This window comes from Ochotona curzoniae, unplaced genomic scaffold, assembly GCF_017591425.1.
Source record: "Ochotona curzoniae isolate NIBS_2020 unplaced genomic scaffold, NIBS_Ocur_1.0 contig_2692, whole genome shotgun sequence".
In the NCBI taxonomy this organism is placed as follows: Eukaryota; Metazoa; Chordata; class Mammalia; order Lagomorpha; family Ochotonidae; genus Ochotona; species Ochotona curzoniae.
This window is the reverse complement of record NW_024465556.1, coordinates 15,651,002-15,673,706: the sequence shown is the minus strand read 5'-3', so window position 1 is coordinate 15,673,706 and position 22,705 is coordinate 15,651,002. Positions and strand designations below refer to the sequence as shown.

General features: G+C 45.5%; 1 protein-coding gene across 3 annotated transcripts in view; it reads right to left on the bottom strand.

Annotated features, from left to right (window-relative positions):
* Positions 1-15,388, bottom strand: part of SGPL1 (sphingosine-1-phosphate lyase 1) — a 48,727-nt gene extending 33,339 nt beyond the window's left edge. Inside the window, exons 1-2 of one of the 3 annotated variants that reach the window (XM_040975897.1) lie at positions 15,361-15,388; positions 14,637-14,692 (exon numbers count right to left, since the gene is read on the bottom strand). In XM_040975897.1, the coding sequence (XP_040831831.1) occupies positions 14,637-14,663 (27 nt within the window). In that variant the 5' untranslated portion in view covers positions 14,664-14,692; positions 15,361-15,388. Of the gene's footprint in view, positions 1-14,636; positions 14,822-15,326 lie in introns of those variants that run through there. The other 2 variants (XM_040975896.1, XM_040975895.1) reach the window with 2 other exon arrangements.
* Between the last annotated feature and the right edge of the window lie 7,317 nt (positions 15,389-22,705).

The window sequence follows — 22,705 nt, the reverse complement described above, 5'->3', positions numbered from 1 at the left end:
TTTGCATCCTATAGAACTGTGAGAAATATATTCTTGTTCATAAGCCACCCAGTTTATGGCTCCTGCACCATGTTACAGCAGCACAAATGCATCAGACAATACCCTTAGTAATTAGACTGTGGGGTAAAGTAATTAACAACAGGTGACTACTGGGTTCCCTAGAGAGATTTCCACAGAAACAGTTTATCTACACCCCACCTCCCAGACGGCTTGCTAGCCATTCCCCAGAGCCCACTGTTGCTATGAGCAATGTCAACTCTGTTAAGCAGTGACAGCACCAGCCAAAACCTGGGAAAGAGCAGAGATCTATCAGCATGAAAGGTATGTTATGATTTCCATCAGTATGGAGAACCTTCCAGTGTTAGGCTGTGATCACACTACACAGTGAAACAGTGTGCACGAGTGAGTAACAGAAGAGCAATCATTCAGATCAGCATTTCCTCTGATACTGATTCCAAAGTCACCCAGAAAACAAAGGTTACCAATGTCAAAAGACAACTACAGATATTACCTGCCCCTCACAGCGCTGTACAAGGATCATAACTAGCATTAGGAAGACAGTGAAAAGTCAGCAAATGTCAGCTCATTTTCTTAAAAAGCCTTAAAATCAAGACATTTCCCACTAACATTTGTAGGATTATATTCATCAACAATTATGTTCTTTGCTAAATTGCTTTGGTTCTTTTTTTTTTTTAACGATTTATTTTTTTTTTATTATTTTTTTATTGGAAAGGCGTATACACAGATCGGAGAGACAGAGAGGAAGATCTTCCGTCCGATGATTCACTCCCCAAGTGAGCGCAACGGCCGATACTATGCCGATCCGAAGCCAGGAGCCTCTTCCAGGTCTCCCACGCGGGTGCAGGTTCCCAAAGCTTTGGGCCGTCCTCGACTGCTTTCCCGGGCCACAGGCAGGGAGCTGGAAGGGAAGCAGGGCTGCCGGGATAGAACCAGCACCCATATGGGATCCCGGGCATGCAAGGTGAGGACCTTTAACCACTGCGCCACCACGCCGGGCCCCAAATTGCTTTGGTTCTTAAGAAGCCAATGGGACTCTTTAAATACAGAGGGATATTTTTAAAGGTGCTATACCCAAATTCTCCTACTGTAAAGACAGAATGGTACTTATAGGGATGGGTCCTGACAAACTTTCTTAGTATGCAACTAGTTGATTACAAAAATTACATCTCATGGCATCATTCTAAAATCCTTCTAGACTACTACAAATAGGTGAGGCTTGGTCCCTAATGAAGAAACACCTCATAGTGCTGACAGCTCACTGTATTATTGGGCTCTGAGGGGTAATGCAACCCATCTCCTTGGAACAAAAACGATGAGATTGTTCCTTTGGGCCTAGACACAGCACAAACCCCAGGTTGAGTCCTGATGCAATACACCAGCCCTCGGGAAACAGAGACTATAAGAGCTAAAGGGAACCTCAGAGAGCAAGTCCAACATTTTCACTTCACAAGCAGAGGCCCTAAAGTGAAAAGGTGTCACTTGGCTCTTGAACATGGGTTTGATACTAAGGGGAACGCTGGAACGTACCCTTTCTGACTCAGGCCTGGTTCCCAGCACTCACTGGCAGACTATCACTAACACATTACAACCTAGTGAAATCAATATAGTTCCATTTACACAGTCCTTGCCAAGAAAAATGTGGTGATTTTCTTATTGATTATTACCCAGGGCAATGTAAACTTAGATTGAATGTTCAAAACTGAAGTGTACACAAGCTGGTGTAGATTGGGTTCCTACACCAACCTATACCTCTCCAATAAAAAAGTCTGTCCAAATGTAGACTATAGGCTGTAGCAGAGACCTAGGGAGTCTTTCATTTATATCAATACACAGCCAAAACAGTAATGGCTTAGTAATTTTAGTTCTTTTTAAAAAAGGTTTATCTTGAAGGTGGAAAGAGAATGAATATCTCCTGTTAGTCCACTCCTTCAGTGCCCATCAAAGGCCACATCAGGTGACCCTTCAGGTCACATCAAAGTCAGGATCTGGGAACTCAATCTAGGTCTCTCACATGAGTGGCAGGGACCCAGTGCCTGGAACCATCACCTGCTGCTTCCCAGGGCCTGCATTAGCAGGAAGCTGGACACGGGATGAGGACATGCCAACTGCTATCTCAATGCTAAACCCAGCTGTAGAACCACCTGAATGATCCCGTTGACCTCTGCAGAATCATCATAAAATCAGCATTCTGGGAAAGGAACTTCTCTAAATAAGGATGACAGTCACATCACAGTGATTGCACTGTGTCTTCTTTGAACTCTAGTGCCAAATATCGATTATGACTTAATTCAGGTTATCTCTAAAGAATCCATCAGAGCCAAACTATACCAACCAATTGCATTGTGAATGGATCTGTCATAGAAGCACTTAACTGGTGAGGTGGAACAACTAAAAATAATTTCAATCCATGTACTCTCTTGTGGCACCAGGTGTGTAAGAATACAACCGGGAAGATTTAAGTCTTGTATCTCCTCCAGTGACTAAAGTGGAGCATTTAACACAGCAGGAACACAGTATTTATGCAATTCAAGTGAAACAACCACAGTACTGCATACATTTTGACAGTTCTGTTTTACAAGAACTGGGGAAGCTTCTACCCCCTTCCTTCCCACTAACAAGGCACAGTGGCAGTGAACTGGGGGATTGCCTAGACTCTGCACACCCTGGCACTCGGCTGACAAGTTCACAGGACCGCCACATGACAGGCCATCAGAGCTGAGCCCAGCCTTCACAAATGAAGACACAGAGTGCCAAAGATCACACACAGCTTGGAAATGGCAAAGCCACAACACTGATTTTCTGGCACAAAATGTATTGCTTCTTTCTATAATTCCACTGCCTAGTTTTCAAGAGCCAAACCACCAGTGCTACAAAAAAGAAGACTAATAGGTTCACTAACCATTCTCATACTCCCATCATCTGGAGTTAAATTAAGGGCTCCAAGGTTCCTCACTGTGAGGGCTTCCTTAACTAACACAGACACCTTTGTGACACAATCTGAACAGTGTCCTACACAGCCCAACCAGCGTGTGGACTGCCATTCAACGTTTTTTTCAAAACGCCAATTCTACTCTCAGCTACAGATTCAAACTTCTACAATTTATCTGCTTCCAATACAAAGAGTGAAAGATGTTACTCTGAAAATAACCACGAAAGGATCATCTTCAGAATCATAAAATATGTTCAGAGGAAACTCATAAACTACTGGTCCAATCCCATCTCTATGATAAGGGAATTAAGGCTCAACAACTAACACTAAACTCTGCCTTCCCTGCGACCCAGCCAGAGGCAGTGCCTCCCTATCAAAAGCCACCATCCTGTTCAATGCTTTCTACTAAATCAGAGGGGGCAGCAACATCACATCCACAGTATGTCTCCAACTACCCCATCTCAAGGTTCATTCAGTGGAAAGGAAAGCCCAGAAATACGTATTTTGAAAAACTTCTGCCAGTGATGATGACAGGCATTAAGTTGGTTAAGAATCCCTCTCTTTAAAAAAGAGTTACTTGGTAACTGGGTGAATATAAACCCAGGGGACAATCACCATACTTAGCAGTACTAGCTCTCAGACACCCAGAAGAAAGACATACACTAGCACTAGGCTTTCCCAGGCAATGTGAATGGCAGAGCCCTCCCCCATCAGGCCCCTTGGATCAACTCACTGTTCCTGGCTAACACCTATTCCTGGGCCAAACACTAATAACAATCAAAACCCTATACCATGTAATCCTATGGGAAACAAAGCATTTGTTTCGCTCTTTCTTCACTTCTAGCACAATAGTATGATTCAACAGCCATATTAAAAAAAACAAAACAAAACAGAAAACTCTGAGCTTTAAAACAGGAATGAGCTGTTGAGGAAAAGAAAAACCAGTTTTACCCAGTTCACCCACTGCCTGAGAAGCTTAAGATCAAATGGTCCTCCAAGGTCTAAGACTGGGGTTAAGGAGTGAAGTTATAGCACAGAAAGGACCAAAAACGTAGCGTACTTAATATTTACTTTACTGCTTCCTTTACAAACATGAAAAACAAACCTAAATGGATCTGATTTTCTTTCATGTCACATTCTGCAGAACTTGAAAAGGCAAAGTTAAAATAAGTGAAAAAAACACTATTGTCTTCAGAGCCTCAAAAGGCATTAAGTTTACCAAGCAAAAAACATTACAGGCCCAAAGGGAAAACTCCCATGGGTCATTAAAGAAGAAGTAAGAATTGAGCAACAAAACCAAACAGTGCAAACACTAAGTGCTGGTGGTGATACAGAAATGCCTGCTGTGACTGAATCATCATTTCTTGAGAGAGAAATGAGCAAACTGCACACTTCTAAAATTCCACTGTGTCAGTCAAAAGATCCAGGTTAAGAAGTTTATCTTGAAGCACTTAAGAGTCCCCATGTCCCCAGATATTTTTGTCCAGCCCTATTGCACAAGCACTTAGAAGTCTAACTGCTCTCCCTCTGGCTCTGGACTACTGAGGGAAAGCACCTCCCATTGCTGAGAGAGGGAACAATCCTGCCCACAGAAAAGAGATGGACAAGCAATGTTCCCAAGCCACCAGGAATGCACTCAATGGAAGGGCACAGCTCCTAAAAGCTGATGGCCATTAACACTGCTAAGTGACCGCAGCATTTAATGAGTTAATTACTTTTTGTGCTCAGGACAAGATACCAAGTAAAGATAGATGCTGATTCACTCGGTCAAGTAACAATCCTGGAGTAACTCTCCTCTGTATCTGAGAGGAACCATGGGGGACATAAAAGTAGAGAAGAACAAAATGCATAAAACAAAGTTCAGTGAGCAGAACATTCAGGGAGATGGAGAAGGGAGAGTAATTATGAATAAGTTGGGTAGATACAACAGGGAAATACTTCTGTGCAGACTTGCACCCAGTATGTTGCTAAACTGGCTATGAATTCCCAGAGTTGCTGGTAGTAAATAGCTATATGAATTAATGCGCACATATACTTGATACCTTCCAAAGTACAAATGGGGGCAGGCACTGCAGCACACAACAGCAAGTTGTCACTTACAACATCTGCACCATATAAGAGTGCCTGGTCTCAGATCCTGCCACCTGATTCTGATCTACATTCATGCTAATGAACACATGAGGCCACAGATGTTGGCTAAAAGTACTTGAGCCCCTGCCACCCACACAGAAAACCCAGATGGCATAATAGGCTCCTGGTTTTGGCCTGACCCAAATCCAGCTGCTGTGGCATTTGGGGAGTGAACTAGTGGTTGAAAGATCTCTTTCTCTCTCTTTCTCTATCTCTCTCTTTCTGTCACTCTGCCTTTCAAATAAATAAAACTAATTTGGGAAAGTGGTGCAAAGTTTGCTAGCCTTTGAAGATGAAAACGGAGAACTTCAGACAAATAAGCTCTAATAAAAATAACGCCCCTTTTCTTTGCACTGAAAGGAGAAGTCTTCAACTTCCTTGAGCTTAGAGCTGGGGAAGCAGTCAACTGAGTGTCTTTCTTCCCACATTCATCTTGCTAAAAGGATTCTTTTTGTTACAGGTAAGACACCGAGACTTTACAAATTCATAACCATTTGTAGCAACTCCCTCTTGTCCATGATGCAGCCAGAGCTGAGAAATACCAAACATGCACTGACCAGTGCCACCTTAGGTGAGTTACAACAGCTCTGGAGACTGCTACATGAAATCCTGCTCATAAGGACTATCACCCCCTTCTCCTCGGGCCTGTTCATGCCACAACATACAGGGACTTTGAGAACATTACAGTCAGTGAAACAATAATGAAAGACATATATTGTATGGAATCATATGAAAGTTTAACACAAAATGTCCCAAACAACTCTACAAGCAAAAAGTAGATCCAATAGTTGCCTGGGACTGGTAGGCTTGGCTGTTGAGTTCTGGGATTATATATATATTTTTAAGATCTGTTTAGTCCAGTTACTCAAATTAACATATATTTTTTTAAAGATTTATTTATCTTTATTGGAAAGGCAGATATACAGAGAGGAGAGACAGAGAGGAAGATCTGTCCCAAGGTTCGCTTGCCAAGTGGCCACAATGGCTGGAGCTGAGCCAATCCAAAGCCAGAAGCCAGGAGCTTCTTCCATGTCTCTGACGTGGGTTCAGGATTCCAAAACTTTGGGTGCAGAATTCCAAAGCTTTGGGCCGACCTCAACTGCCTTCCCAGGCCACAAGCACGAAGCTGGATGGGAAGCATGGTCACTGGGATTAGAACCAGCATCCATATGGGATCCTGGCACGTTCAAGGCAAGGACTTTTAGCCGCTACACTATCGTGCCGGGCCCAAGTTCTGGGATTCTTTGGAACGGTTCTGAACTTGATTGTGGGGCTGGGTAATTGGCACAGTAGAAAGACCCTGCTTGGGAAGCCCACAGCCCTTATCAGATTGCCTGGGTTCAAGTCCTGGCTCCTACTTCCAAGTCCAGATTCCTGTTATTGCATGCCCTGGAAGACAGCAGGTGATGGTCCAAATAGCTGAGCCCCTGCCACCCACATAGGAGAGCTAGACTGAATTCCAGCCCCAACTGCTGCAGATCTTCCAACAAATGGCAGATCTCTCTCCCATACATGCATTTTTCTTTTTTTTTTTTTAATTTCGTTTTATGACACAGTTTCATAGGCTCTGGCATTGCCCCAACTGCTCCCCCAGCCCTCCCCCCATATTGAATTCTTTCATATTGTTACAGTAGTACAGATCATAACCAGTCATGATTCCTTCATTGTGGGCATGGACCATGCGGAGAGTCCAGCATCTTATTGTCCAGACAAATTCAACAGTTTTATTGGGAGACCACCCTTGGTCTGAAAGTAGAGCTGGCAGGATATCATCCCCACCAATGAGATACCACTACACAGCTTCAACAACAGGAAGAAACATGGAAATTAACAACATCATGAAGTTAATTAACATGGTATTGAGTGACCAACATGTTAGAAAATGTAGCTTTTAACCACATCCTGTGACTTACTTCCTTGACATCTCAGTTTTAGTATATATACAACCAGCTGCTATAAACCTAAAAATGGTTATAAGGTACTATTCAGTTGTCTTGTGTCTATTTTCATTTTTGTATTTAGCAGCTTATAGAATTAAAGTGATTTTTACTGAACTTTGCAAATTTTAGGATAGTCCAAACAGGCTTGTAACTCTAACAGGCCAAATACTTGCAAGCCATAAAGCAGCTAGACAAGGAGTAGGTCCATCATGGCATTCTCCTGTCTGTCCCAGATTCTGCTCTGTTGGAGACTGCAAACAGAGTTTCCCATGTTCCTCAGTATTTCCAAGAGCAGGTGCCATCAGGACCAACTGGAGTTCGACATGGGACTGATCTGTGTGAGACCCTCCTCCAGAGAACACGCTTTCCTCCCCATTGAGTGTTGGAGTATCAACATGATGTACCCACAAGAGCCACTTCCATTCTGAGGGGTTCCAGAGGATGTCCATTCTAACTAACCACTATAAAGTTACTCTGCAGTGCTACATTCTGCCCTGAGTAAGGCCTTTTAATACTCAAAGAGTCAAGACTGCTTCATCCCCATCCAATGTTTACTCTTCCTGTGTAAACAAGAACGCAGTGGACTTCACTCTCAGGGAACCAGAGTAAAGGAAAGGCATTTCTCATCTTAGAATTCCCCTTATACTTCTCCAGGAAAATTCAGTTCCCTCCTAAGTTTAGTGTCCAGGTAACAGAAATTTAACATTTGCTACCTACAGATAAACCCAAAAGTTATACAACAGGAAGACCTAAAGCAGTATAAACTGGTACAACCACTTTGAAGGGCTGTTTGGCAGTATTCATTACCATAGAAATTCTATTTATGTGTACCAAAAGACACATTCAGGAATATAACAGTGTCATTGACAATAGCCAAAATAACTGGAAACACAAATGTTCGTCAACTGCAAAAGCAATCAATCAGCTGCAACATATGTATGCACTATAATACCACAGAGAAGTAAGAATACAACTAGTACAACACAAGAGCATGGCTGACTCTCAGACAACATGTTGAGCAAAAAGGTCTTGGACTCTCAAAAGAGAACACGGCATATATTTCATATGTAATATAAAATTCAACAAGACTAGACTGGCACTGTGGCATGTAAAGCCTTCACCTGAGACAGCAGCATCAAACATGAGCCAGTTCAAGTCCTGACTGCTACACTTCAAATCCAGCTCTCTGTGAATGTGCCTGGTAAAGCAACAGAAGATGATGTAAGTACTTGGGCCCCTGCACCCATGTGGGAGACCTAGAAGAAGCTCCTGGCTCCTGGCTTCAGCCTGGCCCCAGCAGATGGAGGATCTCTGTCTCTCCTCCTCTCTCTGTAACTCTGCTTTTAAAACAAAACAATTGGCTAGACCAACACATTGTGACAGGAAAGACCACTCTTGGTAGGTTTCAATGGGAAGGGATGTGCAGATCCTGCTGCAATACTGGGAAAGCTCTCTGTCTTGATCTGGGTAGTAAGTGCCCTGTGTCTACATGTAAATATTTACTAACCTAATGTACCATCACAATCGGTATCCACTACTGACTCTTTCTTCTCAAAAAGCAAAGCCCATGTTTCCTTAAATTCAAAGGTGGCACATACTCACCTCATGAGCTAACGAGACACATAAATACCAACGTGCCAGAAAAACAGCCCAGGAGGACGCCTCTGAAATTTCTGCCATTTCAATAGACCACTCATTCATTCACTCATTTATGGTTCCTATTTCATAATAAAAAGTTGATGTGACTTAAAATTGTTAAATTTAAAAAGCTCAATTAAATACAAAAGATATAAACACCAAAAAAATTTTTTTTTATTTGAAAGGCAGAGAGGCAGTCAATGGCAATCTCCCATCCACTGCTCAACAAATGGGGTATAGTAGCTGTAGCTAGGACAGGCCAAAGCCAGGAACTCAGTAAACTGAGATCCAAACACTTCAGCCATCATCCTTGCCGCCCAGGGTCTGTATCAGCAGAAAGCTAGACTCAGAAGCAGAACTGGGACTCAAACCCAGGCACTCCAATATGGGATGTGAGGACCCAAGCTATCTTATCCCACTGTGCCCATCCCAGATTTTAACAAACTGTAAACCTAGTAACAAACCTCAGCAAACTCCTCCCATAAGGAGTTCTGAAAATTCACTAACTTTTAAAAATACCTGTATACACAAAATCTAATAGGACTATGCAGAGAAATAGACAAATGATTGATTAGGGCACATGACTTACAGAAGCATCTAAAAAACAGATTCAAATGAATATCTAAACTTCATCAGTAATCAGGAAATGCATATGGAACCATCAGATCTATCCACCTACCAGACTGGCAAAAAATAAATGGCCTCATAAAAATCAAGTTTGTCAGGCCAGTTCTGTAGCCCAACAGGTTAAGCCTGCTAGGACATCAGCACCCTATATCAGAATACTGGTCCCAAGCCTGTCATTCCAACACCAGCATTCCAGTTATGAGTGCTGGTTCAAGTCTCTGCTACTCTACTTCAAATCCAACTTCCTACTAATGCATGTAGGAAGGCAACAGAAGATGGACCAAGTACTTGGGCCCCTGCCACCCATGTTACAGACCAGGCAGGAATTCCTGGTAACTGACTCTGGCCTGGCTCAGCCCTGGCTGTTGGCAACCATTTGGGGAGAGAACAGAAGAAAGAAAATCTCTCAAGTGTCTCCTCTTCTCTTTAACTGTCTTTCAAATAAATACATCTTTTTAAAAATCATTTTTTTTAAAAAGTGTGTCAGGTTGTACAGAAACACATTCTACTCTTAGTTGTATAAATTTTATCAGTCTCAATTAAGTTGGGCAGCATTTAGCAAAGCTAAGGATGTATGGCCTTTATAATCCAGCACTCCCACTCCAGAAAAATTCCTTACATCTGTGATGACTTGTCATCTAAAGAAAGTTCATTTTAATAAAGCTAAAAAAGAAAAAAACTTTCAATTGGAAATAACTCAAATTTCCACTATTAATCAAGTGGGTAAATAAATTGTATTGCCAACACATAATGAAAAAGAATTAACTACATACAATAACATGGATGAGTCTCACAAATATTGACATAGGAAAATCTCAAGAAATACAAACAAATCCAGTTATACCAAATTAAAAAACAAAACTAAACTATGTATACATAAACGGAGCACTAATTTAAATATAGCAGCAAGGAATCACTGTTCCAAAGGTCAGGATTGTGGTTCTATCTCAAAAGGAGGGAAGAGAGGACGTATGTAACAGGGTGGGGCTTGTGGTATTGGGGTAAATGGTGAATGGTAGAAATATGGTTGGCTTCTGTATTATTCTTTAAAATGTAGATATGTGCTTTAAACACCCTTTCCTAAATTTCACATGAAAGCATTTCTAAGTAAAAAGGAAGGCAAAACCTTCTTCTTCCTTTTCCTCTTCCTGCTGAATGAAAATTGAACCTGAAAGTTGCAACCGCAGGCTCCCCTGCACCAGGACAGGATCCACTTCTGGCAGGGAAACTGGCAGCCTGAGGACTGAAACACCTGAGAAGGACCAGGCCAGGAATGAATGGGTCAGAACTGCCTACTCCAAATTCCTTTTTCTTTAAGGAAATATATCTCTATCTTAAAAAAAAAAAAAAAAAAAAAAAAACCAATAATTTTATGAGTTAAGCTTTTTCTGTCATCTACCCACACACTCAAACCAATCTTAAGCGATTCATCTGGATAAATCAGAAACATTCTAACATGTAAAGCTTCCAACAGCATAAGAACTACACTGGAGGCTCACACCTGACAGGGCGTTGGGGGAGGCATTCCTACGGAACAAGAAAGCCGGAGCACAGGATTCCGAAAGGCAAGGAAGATTCTATGCTACTCAACACTGGACACAGTGCAGTTCTGGGCCTGCCGAGACTGCCAGGACCATTTGCCTGTGGGTATGTTCTCCTCCTGTTTCTATGCCCAAAAACACCCCCTTTTCTGTAACAATTCAAGTCCTATCCATGGACTGTGCCTGAGTTCTGTCTTCCTGCTGTGTCCTTTAAAACAAAGTCCCCTTTCTGTCTCCAGAACTTCCATTCAACCCTCTTCAAATCTGCCCTGAGCCTTCCAGGACTCCCTAGCTCCCAGATGCCACAAGGTCACTCCAGTGGAAATCAGAGTAGAAGAGCTGGAGGGATTTATCCCCTGGACTCCCTCTCCTTTACCAGCAGTAGGCAGTGGTTACACCCACACAGGTGACCTTTTCCTTCAGCTAAACTCTCCAGACTCCAAAGCTATACTCTCCCTTGTCTCTCCAGGTGCAGGTCCTAGGCTGTTTGACCACACCCTACTGGTTTTCCTCTACCTGCCCAGCACCGCAGATATCCCTGAGCGGCCAATCACACTGCAGGAGCAGGCCAGATGACAAAAATGTCCAGTTAACAACATCAAGCCTTCACCCATCCTGCATTCCCAGAGCACCCCTTCCTCCCCTCACCCCACAGCACAGTTTTTCTATAAGTCATTGAGTTCTGTATGTTTACACATACAGGCTGGTTCCCTACAAATCAACTCCCTATGGAAAATTCTTAACCCAAGGCCAATTCTCAATTGTACCATCTATGTGTACAAATTGTATGCAACACTGCACGGGGTAAAGCCTAATTAAGAAGGCAAATGTTACTAAAAATTCCTGACACGCAATGCTAAGCCAAATACTGGGATTTGGAATTTATCTATTAATAACAACCCTTTCCCCTAGAACAAAGGTTGAGAGATTATTACTGTTTAATTCACATACAAGATTGGACCAATGCCAAACATGGTGTTCATCCTACATAACCATTCAAATAACAATGAAATTTTAAATGTCCTAACTACTAGTCCCAATGAATTTTCCCTTTTTCCTAGCTAATTCTATAAACACCACACTAGCTTCAAACAATAGACATGAGCTTTTAATGTCCATTTTAACAGCTTAATGCTAAAATCCCATTTCAGATCAGAAGAGCAAGCTTCCCTGAAAAAAGATTCAAAGGTCAAAGATAAAACTCAAACAACTGGAAAGATTCCATTTCCAAAGCAAAACACAAACAAGAAGAACAGTTGCTGAGAGAGGCTGGCTCCTATCAAGTCAAGAGTGACAGAAAAACGCTGAAGCAGCACACTTCTCCCAAGAACGGTGCTGCAGATGATGGTGCTGGATGCTCTCCAGCAGGACCTGGTCCCTGAACAGAACAGGGCCGAGCCACACTGTGAAAGAGATCAGTGAGGCTCCAGGACAAGATGCAATGCCCCATCCACAGGGTAGCACAGGACACCCAGCCGCTGGCCATCTCTCTTCTGTGCAAGCCGCTGGCCATCTCTCTTTCTTTGAGAAACCCGAGCAGGTTTCTCAGCCTCAATACCCCTCCATTCTTCAGTGAGGGACTATACACATCAGGGAATCTGGCCATTGCAGCCTTGGTTTTCAAAGGTTTTTGTTAAAATGAGTATGTAGAGGGCCTGGCACCTGGTTCAATTGGCTAATCCTCCCCTTGTAAGTGCTGGGATATGGGCACTGGTTCATGTCCTGGCTATTCCACTTCCCATCCAGTTGCCTGTATATGGCCTGGAAAGCAAAGGAGGATAGCCCAAAGCCTTGGGATCCTGCATTCTCATGGGAGACCCAGAAGTTCCTGGCTTTGGATCAGCTCAGCTCACCTCTGGCCACTGCTGCGAGCACGTAGGGAGTAGACCAGTGGATGAAAGATCTTTCTATGTCTCTTCTCTGTAAATCTGTCTTTCCAATAAAAACAAATCTTTCAAAAAAAAAAAGAATGTGTAGAATATCTACTTGTGCACCTGTCACATAATGTATGCACCACAAATATAAACCGTACGAGTTATGATTCCTACTCCACCTTATACTGTTTCCTAGCATGTGCTAATTTGTTCCATGAGCAGTCAGGACAGGTGATCGACAGCCATTTACTGGAAGTATTACAAAAGTATTATAAAAGTATACTCCAAGACAATGCACTGTGTAACTTCTAAGACTGCTTCTCACTACGAGATGATGGGATGCTGCTCTGCCTTCCAGATTTTTTTTACACTCCTGGCCCAAGAAGGAGGGCCAAGGACTTGTCTCATTTCCTACGAAGCAGTTAGGAAAACACCATGCACTCAGAACCACAGCGGTTTGTGTCCCACAAGAGATCCAGCCCTTGTCAACAGTTCTGTGGAGTTCCCCTCCAAGCAGCACATCAAAGCCAAGGTGGGGAGGACACTGCACGCACACTGAAAGCAATGACTGCTGAGGGCCACAACTGTGCATGGATGAATCCTTCACAGAAACCAACAGAACATCCCCTAGCCTTCTCAGACCATCAAGGCAGAAAGGGTCAAAGCAAGACCTCAAAGCAACACTGACTCCAAAGTGAACAGGGGAAAAAAGCAACCACTGCTTAGACAGCAGATGCCAACTCAGAAGCCCAAGAAATAGGAAGCCCATCTCTATACTGGAAGAAAAAAAAAAAACAACCTATTCACATGCGGATCTGTAACTCACAACAGAAACTGATCTTTGAGAGCAACACCACCCACTAGCCACACTGTGCCAACCCATCAAGAGGCTAGCAGCACTTGTCCCCAGGGGACAAAGGCAAAGGTGGGCAGGCCAGGAGGGCATGGTGGGGTCTGGCTCCTCTCACTGGTTTACAGCTTTTGATGTTTCTAATACTCCTAGAATAAGAATTTAAAATCACGTAACTCTCTTAATTATCTACCGATAATCCAGGTGATTTGGAGCAAGGAACTACTTTAAGTGGCCATTTCTTTGGAATCTGTCTCTCAAACACAGCTTAAGGCCATCCTCATTCCACCAGAAACTAACAGTGGTCACAGCTTGGCCCACCTCCTCTACACCCCTCCTGCTGGAGGTCAGCCCTGGAGGAAGCAGCAAACCTCACCAGTTCTTCTCCCAACTCCCCAAGGACAACAACAACTGCCTTTCTGGGACGATGAGACAGAGAAAAGTCTGATGTTTAAATCGCTGATTTTACACAAAGAAATGCTCAGAGAAATGATGTATTCTACAAGACACATTTCTGTATCTCTATGGGAAAGCCATGGGCTCCCACAAACCTCACACTGAAGAGCCTACACAGTCACGGCCCACCCAACAAGAAAATATTACAACAGGCAGGCTCCCGGGGCCCACCACAACCTAGTCCAGGGGCGGCTGTTAACCTCCTGCTGTGTTCAGAGTCCCAGAGTAAACGTTCATTCATCTTCAAACAAATGAGACAGGGGTCCGCCTTCTAACTGTTCTGGGAGACAAAGACCTGCTTAGGAAGATATGGCACACTCTGATGAAATGTAGTGACAGAGGTTTTCAAGCTGCGTAGTCAAGGAGAGACTAAAACCAAAAGAGTTTTCTGAGAACGCTGAAGTTCTACCTGTACTGCATTCCTACTCTGCATTCGGCCATGTACTGTGGCCTGACAGTCAAACCCCAAACAAAACGTGGCAGAAAATCAATGCTACTTGAACATCAAGCTTCAAAGGTAAAATCTCCACCCTGAGCCCCTCAGAGTTTGAGAACAAAAAAAAAGGGGGGGGGAGGGGGTAGGGGGAGGCACAAGGCCCTGGGGAGCAGGCAGGTCCAGGAGGGACTTACCAACGTGAGCAGGTCGGAACTCGGCATCTCCTCGGTTCACGTCCTCTCACTCGGCTCTGTCAAAGGCAAACACGTCTGCTCACTCGCAAAGCCAGACCCGGTCCAGCTGCGCCCAGCTGGCTTGCCCAGACCCCAAAGCAGAGAGCTCCCCCTCTGCCCAGTCGGATGTCAAGACCCGATCCGGCACTCCCACTCGCCCCAGCGAATCACAATCCTGCCGCGACTCGCTCCCCTCCCACGGGGCAGACCACGAGCCAGGACTCGGCTGCCCACGGCGCTCCTTCCACCCAGGTAGACCCAGCGGACACGCCCAGCCCGTCCCGAGAGGGGTGCCTCGCCCAACCCGGAGCCGGGCAGCGGACCTCAAGAGCGGCCCCACTGCCCTATGGTCCAGCCTCCCGCGGCCCGGGGATCCGGAGTCCTCACAGCCGGGCCAAGACCCCGCGTCAGAGGTCCGCAAACCCGGCCGCCAGGCACCACTCCTAGCCCGTCGGGGCGCGGGGCGGCCCGGACCCGGCTCCATCCTCTCCCTCACACCACTCGCTCTCCCTCGGCGCGCCGGGTGTCCCTCCCACAGGCGAACCCCAAGCCGGGGCCTCGGTCGGCCGCCCGCCACAGCTGCTCGCTCCGGAGCCCGGCTCTTTGCCCTGCCCTCGCCCCTGCGTCCCCGACCCTCCTCAGCGCGCACACCCTCTTTGCCCGGAGCCCGCGGCGGCCCCTCCACCTCCTCAGGCCGGAACCAGTGTCCCCGCGGCTTCCCTCCCGCACCGTCCTTCGCCGGTCGGCTCCACCTCCCGCCTCTCCTCCTCCGCGCGCCTCGGGCTCCCCCTGCCGCCGCCGAGATTGGAGGTGCGGCCGCCGGCGGGCCCGCCCCTCCCGGAAATAGCTCCCGCGGCGCCGATCCCCCTTCTCCTGGCCCCGACGTGCGCGGCCCCTCGCCGCAGGCCGCGCGCACGGCCTTTCCCTCGGAGCCCCCAGGGCGCGTGCGTGCCACCTGCTGGCCAGGCAGGGATGTGTGTCTTGGTTGCGGCCCAGGAGGTCTGTCACCCACCTCTCTTTCAGGCCGCCTTTTTAAAAGTCACCTTTTAAAATCACAGTTGACCCCTTGAAGCTTGCCTCGTACCCAGAGAAAGCTGGCTTGATCCAGAACAATGTCCAGAAACGGACAGCTTACAACAGGTGGCAGAGTGGGTGTTGCTCCCTGTGTGCTTCTGAGTTGGGGACCTGAATTTTCCATTGAAGTCAAGTGACATGCAAATAAACTCCTGTTGTACAAATACCGTGCTCATCTCCCATCCCTTACCCCCAATCAACAGACAGCAGAGAGCACAAGAGCTGGGTAAAAATGTCTCTTAACACTCGGTTTCATGAGCAGCGTTAGGAATCATTGAATGTTCCAGGCCCACCTTTCACTTTCAGATGAAAAAATTAAATGTCACCTTTGGATCCCATGACTTGCCCTGGTAGTCATGACATTAAGGTAGTGCAAGTGAAAGGCAGTACAGTTACCCTGTATTTTAAGCAGCAACCATATTTAAAAATAATATATATAGAGAGAAAGCTTTAGGGGCTGGTGTTGTAAGTCTTGCGTGTCAAGTTGCTGTCTGCAACACCCACACAACATAAGGGCACTGATTCATATCCTGGCTGTTTAACTTTTATCCAGTTCCCTGCTAATGGCCTGAGAAAAGCAGCGGGAGATGGTCCCCAAGTACGTGGATCCCTGCCATCCATGTGGGAGACCCAAATAAAACATCCGGCTCAGCCCTGGCAGTTGTGGCCATCTGGAAAGTGAACCAGCAGATGGAAGAACATACTCTCTCTTTCCCTCCTCCCCCTCCTCTGTAATTGTGACTTTCAAATAAATAAATAACTCCTTTAAAAAATACATCAGTCAAGAGTAAAGTTGCCAGTAATGACAACTATTTTTTTAATAGATTTTTAAATGACACTTAGAAGGACTCTTGGAACATTTCAATCAGAAATGACACAATGATAACAGCCAGTCCCAACCCCTTGCCAAGTGCTGTCATGATCTGAAATTAGGGCATCCTCACTACCCATCATTATCATTATTTTGTGGTGAGATTTTTTTCCTTATCACAGCACAGCCCATTAGCGTGTCCCAGTTCCTCAGTGAGAAAAGCTAAGGCAGGTCCGCTCTGCCCTTCCTCTCCCCTGCTCCCTCAAAAGTCCTAGCCTTCTCTGCCACCCAGAGCCTCAGAATCACTGACACACATGCACACATGCACACGCATACACATCATTACCTCTCTTGCTGCTATTCCCAAACAGACAGGCAAGCTCAGTGTGCTAGGGACAGAAGATAGGCATCAGAAGTACTCTGAAGTACTCATCAGAAGTTACTCTGGGGTGTAGGCAGGCCATCCTCATGTCCCATACCTCCCTTCTGCTTTATTTCTTCTTCACATTATAACAACACCCCCCCCTCCCAACTCACAGTCTTCTTGACTGCCACTCCCCATCCTTTGGTCTGGAGTCATGAACCTGTGATGACTGGAGGACAAGTCGTGTCTGACCCCTGCCTATAGACCTCATTCATGAATGGAGTACCATTTGTTAGCTCTCACTAGCTCCCCAGGTATTCAACCGTGTTGACTGGTCGTTATTTTGCCAAGAACGATCATAGGCATCTTTATGTACAAGGCCCCAAGTTGTCTTTACTTGCCTGGGTCAGGATGTTTGCATCACCCCTAACCTGTCAACAAGGGCCCCAAGACTAGAGAAGTTAGTGCTCTTGCCAAAGACTCCCGAGTAGGTTGGGGTGGAGTTGAACTGGAAAGCCAAGGGAGGGACTCAGATATGCTTGTTGATCCAGCTCAGCCCCAGAAAACAGAGATAGAGCATGGAGAGACATTCCTAGCAAAACTCAACCTGGATCATGGGCCTGGGCTTATAGTTCTGTGAGTCTGAGGGTGTGTGTGTGTGTGTGTGTGTGAGAGAGAGAGAGAGAGAGAGAGAGAGAGAGAGACAGAGAGAGAAAGAGAGAGAGAGAGAGAGAGAGAGGAGCTGGGGTGGGGGTGAGAGGAAGAAAGAGGGCCCAAGCACTGACTCTGCCCCATGCCCATATTCCCTCAGAGGGCAATGTAACATGATGACTTAGCTGGCTGGTGGGAGGCAGAGGTGGAGTGGCCTGGAGCCTCAATACTAGAAGTGTGTTTTCCCAAGAGCGGAAGTGGCATCATCTGCAAGCTTGCTAGAAATGCAGGTGCTTGCAGCCTCCCAGCAGAGGTCTCACACCACTAGAATCTGACAAAGTGCTTCCTTGTGTACTGGAATAGCATATTTTATCAGTATTGTGTATGCGTCTATGTGTGTGTTGTGTGGGTGGGGCATGGTTTAAGGAGACTGATAGGAAAAAAACTATTGCATGTGTGAGAGTTGGGAGAACCAATGCTTCCAGTCCTTCCACAAAAGGTTGGAAGGGATTGGAAATGCAATGGAGAGCCAGTGAGGTGCTGGAGTTCCTGCTGCTGACCCAGATCTTAGGGAGGAGTGGGTGCTGTGATGTAAGAGGGCCTGAAGGCCACAGGGCTTCTTTGGGTTATACTGGGAGACTTGCACTCAGTGCTTGCCTTTGCTGATGGTTCCAACAATTCCTGCTAACAAGCATGATTCTGCTTAAACCAGCAGCCATCTGTGGCCGGCTCAGGGACATCCCTCCCCATTGCGTGTGAGCTTACACTCTGCCATCTACAAGGCAAGAGAGCACTCCATGCTTCCATCCCTGTTTCTTGTACAACCAGGGATCTTCTTGGGGAGTTTGGTGCAGGACAGCACCGTGCATAGACCTTACAAGAGTTGCAGCCTTTACATGTTTCCTGTAGAAAAACAGCCCACAGAAAAGCCCCTCCACAGGAAACCATCACAGTTTCTAGAGCCCAGAATGCCCAGGGAAACAGCAGACAGTTCCAGTGGCAGTCTAGATGGCCACCAAGAAGACAACCGAAAGGCCAGCCAGACATGGGAGCACACCTAGCTGGGAGCAAGTGCCCAGCCATGGCCACTCCAGATGGATCAGTGTTAGAATGGCTTGGTGGGGTCCTCTGGCCTTGCCCAGACACACACCCCAGGAACGAATTCAATTAAACCCAGAATATAACCAAACCAAGACTCTTTTCCCAAGGAAGCCCCACCTTTCCCAAAGAAGCTCACCATGGGCTGCACACAGACTCCTAGCAAAACATCAAAAACAGGGAGACTTTATCAAAGAAATAAACTTCCTTTAGCAGAAGGATGCCAGCTGTGACCTGCCCTGACAGCAGCTTTGAAGGCAGATGAAAAGGGCCTCTACCCAGAAATCACTATGTGGCCCTCAGCAAGTTCCTTTCCAAGCTTTGAAAATGTTTACCTGCATATTGTAAAAAAAAGTGTGCATTCCAATAATTCAGAAGCAAATGGCACTCTGATTTGTATTGCAAGGCACTTTAGACCAGCTTGGGTTTGCCTCTGGATCTAACACCATCTCACCTCACTTCTTCCTTCACCAACAAACCACAAGTTGCTTTCCTTCCCTGACAGCCATACAGGCAGATAGGAGAAACTCAATCTCTGTTGATACTAGTTCTCCATTTTTGGACAACACAGTCATTTAAATTTGAGCCACTCTGCAGTTTCCACACTTGCACAGCTAAAGGAAGTAGCATAGGAAGCTATTGTCTGTGGAAATGTCTGATGCATGCTGGCAGTGCATGCCTTGTTCTGATTCTCTTGCTTGCTTTTCTGTTGTGTTGTTTCATTGAAGGTGGTGGATTTTGCTCTTGCATTTCAGCTTGTCCCATTTTTCTATCTTAGCCCTGTTGAGTTTGTCACACAAGATGTGGAGGAACTGTAACAAGGCCTGACAGCAAATAGAGTCCTGTCTCCCAGCCCCTCTCAGCTGGGTGTATTAACTGAACCTGGACTTTTTTCCATTGTATAGCAAATGTTAATAAGACAATTGCCAGAGGTAGACACATGTATAAAACACGTATGGGCCTGATGCACAGTAGGCACCCAAGACTAGTAGTGTATGCATCTATGCGTGCTTCCAGGGGTGTGTTCATTTGAGATTCTGATCTGAATTTGGATCAGTTAAGACTGCCCAGACCAGTTCTCACCACACAGCTGAGGACCTGGCTTCCATCCCCATCACAATCTGATCGGGACAAGTGAATTAATTCAGGCAACATACCCCTTTCTCTCTGCTTGCCACAACTCAGGTCTTTGCAAAACTTGTTGGAGAGTTACAGATCTAGTGTTTTCCTGCAGCAATTCCCAAGTCACCTGGATCCAACACCTTCTTGGGGCTGGTGTCATGGTGCATTGAGTTAAGATGCAGCCTGTGAGACCAACCTCCCCATGAGATGCCTGTCGAATCCTGGTTGCTCTACTTCTGATCCAGCTTCTGACAGATAAGCCTGGAAAAGTAGTGGAGGGTGGCCCAAGTGCTTAGATCCCTGCATCCATGTGGAAGACCCAGGAGAGATCCCTGACTCTTGGCTCTCCCTGACTCCTCCCTGACCCTACCCCAGCTGCTATGGCCATTTGGGTGGAAGGTATCTCTCTGTCTGTCTCTCTCGCTCTTATTCTGGCTTTATCTATGTATCTATGTATCTATCTATGTATCTATGTATCTATCTATGTATCTATGTATCTATCTATCTATCTATCTATCTATCTATCTATCTATCTATCTTTCTGTGTGTGTGTTCCCTTTCTATAATGCTGCCTTTCAAATAAATCTTTTTTTCTTAAAAATAGGGTTTCTTTTAGATTTATTTATTTATTTATTTAAATTGAAAGGTATTGCTACACAAAGGGGAAAGAGCTAGAAATCAAGATCTTGCATCTGCTGGTTCAATCCTCAAATGGTCACAGTGGCTGGAGCTGGGCCTATTCGAAGCCAGGAACCAGGAGCTTCTTCAAGGGTGCAGGGACCCAAGCGATGCTTTCCCAGAATTGCTGCTTTCCCAGAATATAAGCAGGGAGCTGGATCAGAATTAGAGCATCCAGGACTGGAACCAGCACCTATATGGGATTCCAGTGCTGTGGGTGGTAGCTTTACTTGCTGTGCCATGTGCCAGCCTTACAACAATTTTTTTTTACATGTGTAACTCCCCTCTTTTCCATTCTGAAATCAGATTCTTAGAAACCTTAGAAAATACTTTCTTTCTACCTCTGAAGACCTGATAAACCGACAGTGGACAGGTTAGCAAGAGAACTATACAGACTTAGGACATGTGTGTGTACAGGAGTCCCATAATGCATAAGGATTGGAGAAGGGCCAAATTATTGAAGCGATTACAGCATCCCATAGAAAGGAACAGGTACCTGGGCCTTTGGGGATGGTGGTATAAGTAATGGGAACGTGAGGAAGAAAAAGTACAGTGAGCCCAGCCTGCCCTGTTATACAGAGAAGTCTCCTGGGAAATAAATAAGCTGTCCCAGAATGGCCCTCATAAACACAGGTGCCCCTTGTGACCAAGACTGAAGAGTGTCCACCTCCAGTCCTTTGTCCCTCCACCATGAATCATCCCTGCTCGATGAGATTCCCCATAGAGGGGAGTGCATGATGGCTGACTTCCTCTTTGGAGGCTCTATCTTTAGGTAGATAAGGGAACCTCACAGACAGCTCCTCCTCTGCTTTGGGAAGAGAGTGAAAAGGGGTGAATGAGAGGCTGGCAGCAGCCGGTCTGAAGAAACTTGCTTCTTTATCTCAAGGCTCCCAGCATACCTAAGTGTCATACTTTTGGGCAGTTTCCTGAATCTCAACAGAACCTGCCTACACATACAATGCTTTTTGTAAAGCAGCATTGTATTCCAACGTCATGATGACAAAATTTTGCATCAGCAGATGCATCAGCTTACAAAGGATCAATCTGCATTTAAGAGAAGATCATGCTTAGTTGAATGCTGGTACTAGCTTTCCTCTTGTGTTGGAGCTTTTTAATAATAAGTTATTTATTTGAAAGGCAGAATGTCAGACAGAAGACAGAGAAAGGAAAAATAAATATTCCATCTTCTGGCTCATGGCTGAAATGGCCAGTGCTTAGCCAGGCTAAAACCAGGTGCCAGGAACTCTATCTTACTCTCCCACGTGGGTAGAAGGAACTCAAATTCTTGGGCCCTCTTACATTGCTTTACCTAGGCACATTAGGAGGGAACTGGGATTAGAAGCAGAGCAGCCAGGAATCAAACTGGCACTCTGATATTGGACTTGTACACAGCAGCTTAGCCAACTGTGCCACACCACCAATCCTATCAGATATATTTTTTTAAAGATTTATTTTATTTTTATTGGAAAGGCGGATATACAGAGAGGAGAGACAGAGAGGAAGATCTTCCATCCGATGATTCACTCCCCAAGTGAGCGCAACGGCCCGATGCTATGCCGATCCGAAGCCAGGAGCCTCTTCCGGGTCTCCCACGTGGGTGCAGGGTCCCAAAGCTTTGGGCCGTCCTCGACTGCTTTCCTGGGCCACAGGCAGGGAGCTGGATGGGAAGCAGGGCTGCTGGGATTAGAACCAGCGCCTATATGGGATCCCAGGTGTGCAAGGCAAGGACCTTAACCACTGCGCCATCGCGCCGGGCCCCTATCAGATATTTTTAAGCATCAGATATTTTTAAGGTTGAATAAAGTTAGTCATATAACTATATTCAAGCTTCATGAATGAGTAAACTAGAAAGTCCAGAATATAGCATTGACACGATGATCTAACTTTTCTAAAACTATACATTAGCAGTAGATGAAATTCTGAACAAAATAAAGGATAACTTACATGAAACTTTCCACACAGCAAGTATACCACAGGAGTGTCTATTGAAACCATGTTACACACACACCCTTCCACTCTTCTCGTACATCAAGTAAAGTTGAGCTCTTGACCCATGTGACCATGAACTCCCTTTTTAGCTGCAAGAGTTGTGTGAGGAAGCTCTAAGACGCCCAGGACCCAGGACCATTCTTCCTTGTGAGGGACTGAATCCCATCATTGAACCTCAGAGAAGTCCCTGTCTCCTTCATTGTGACAATCAAAACGTGTTCCATTTCCACCATGCCAAAATGA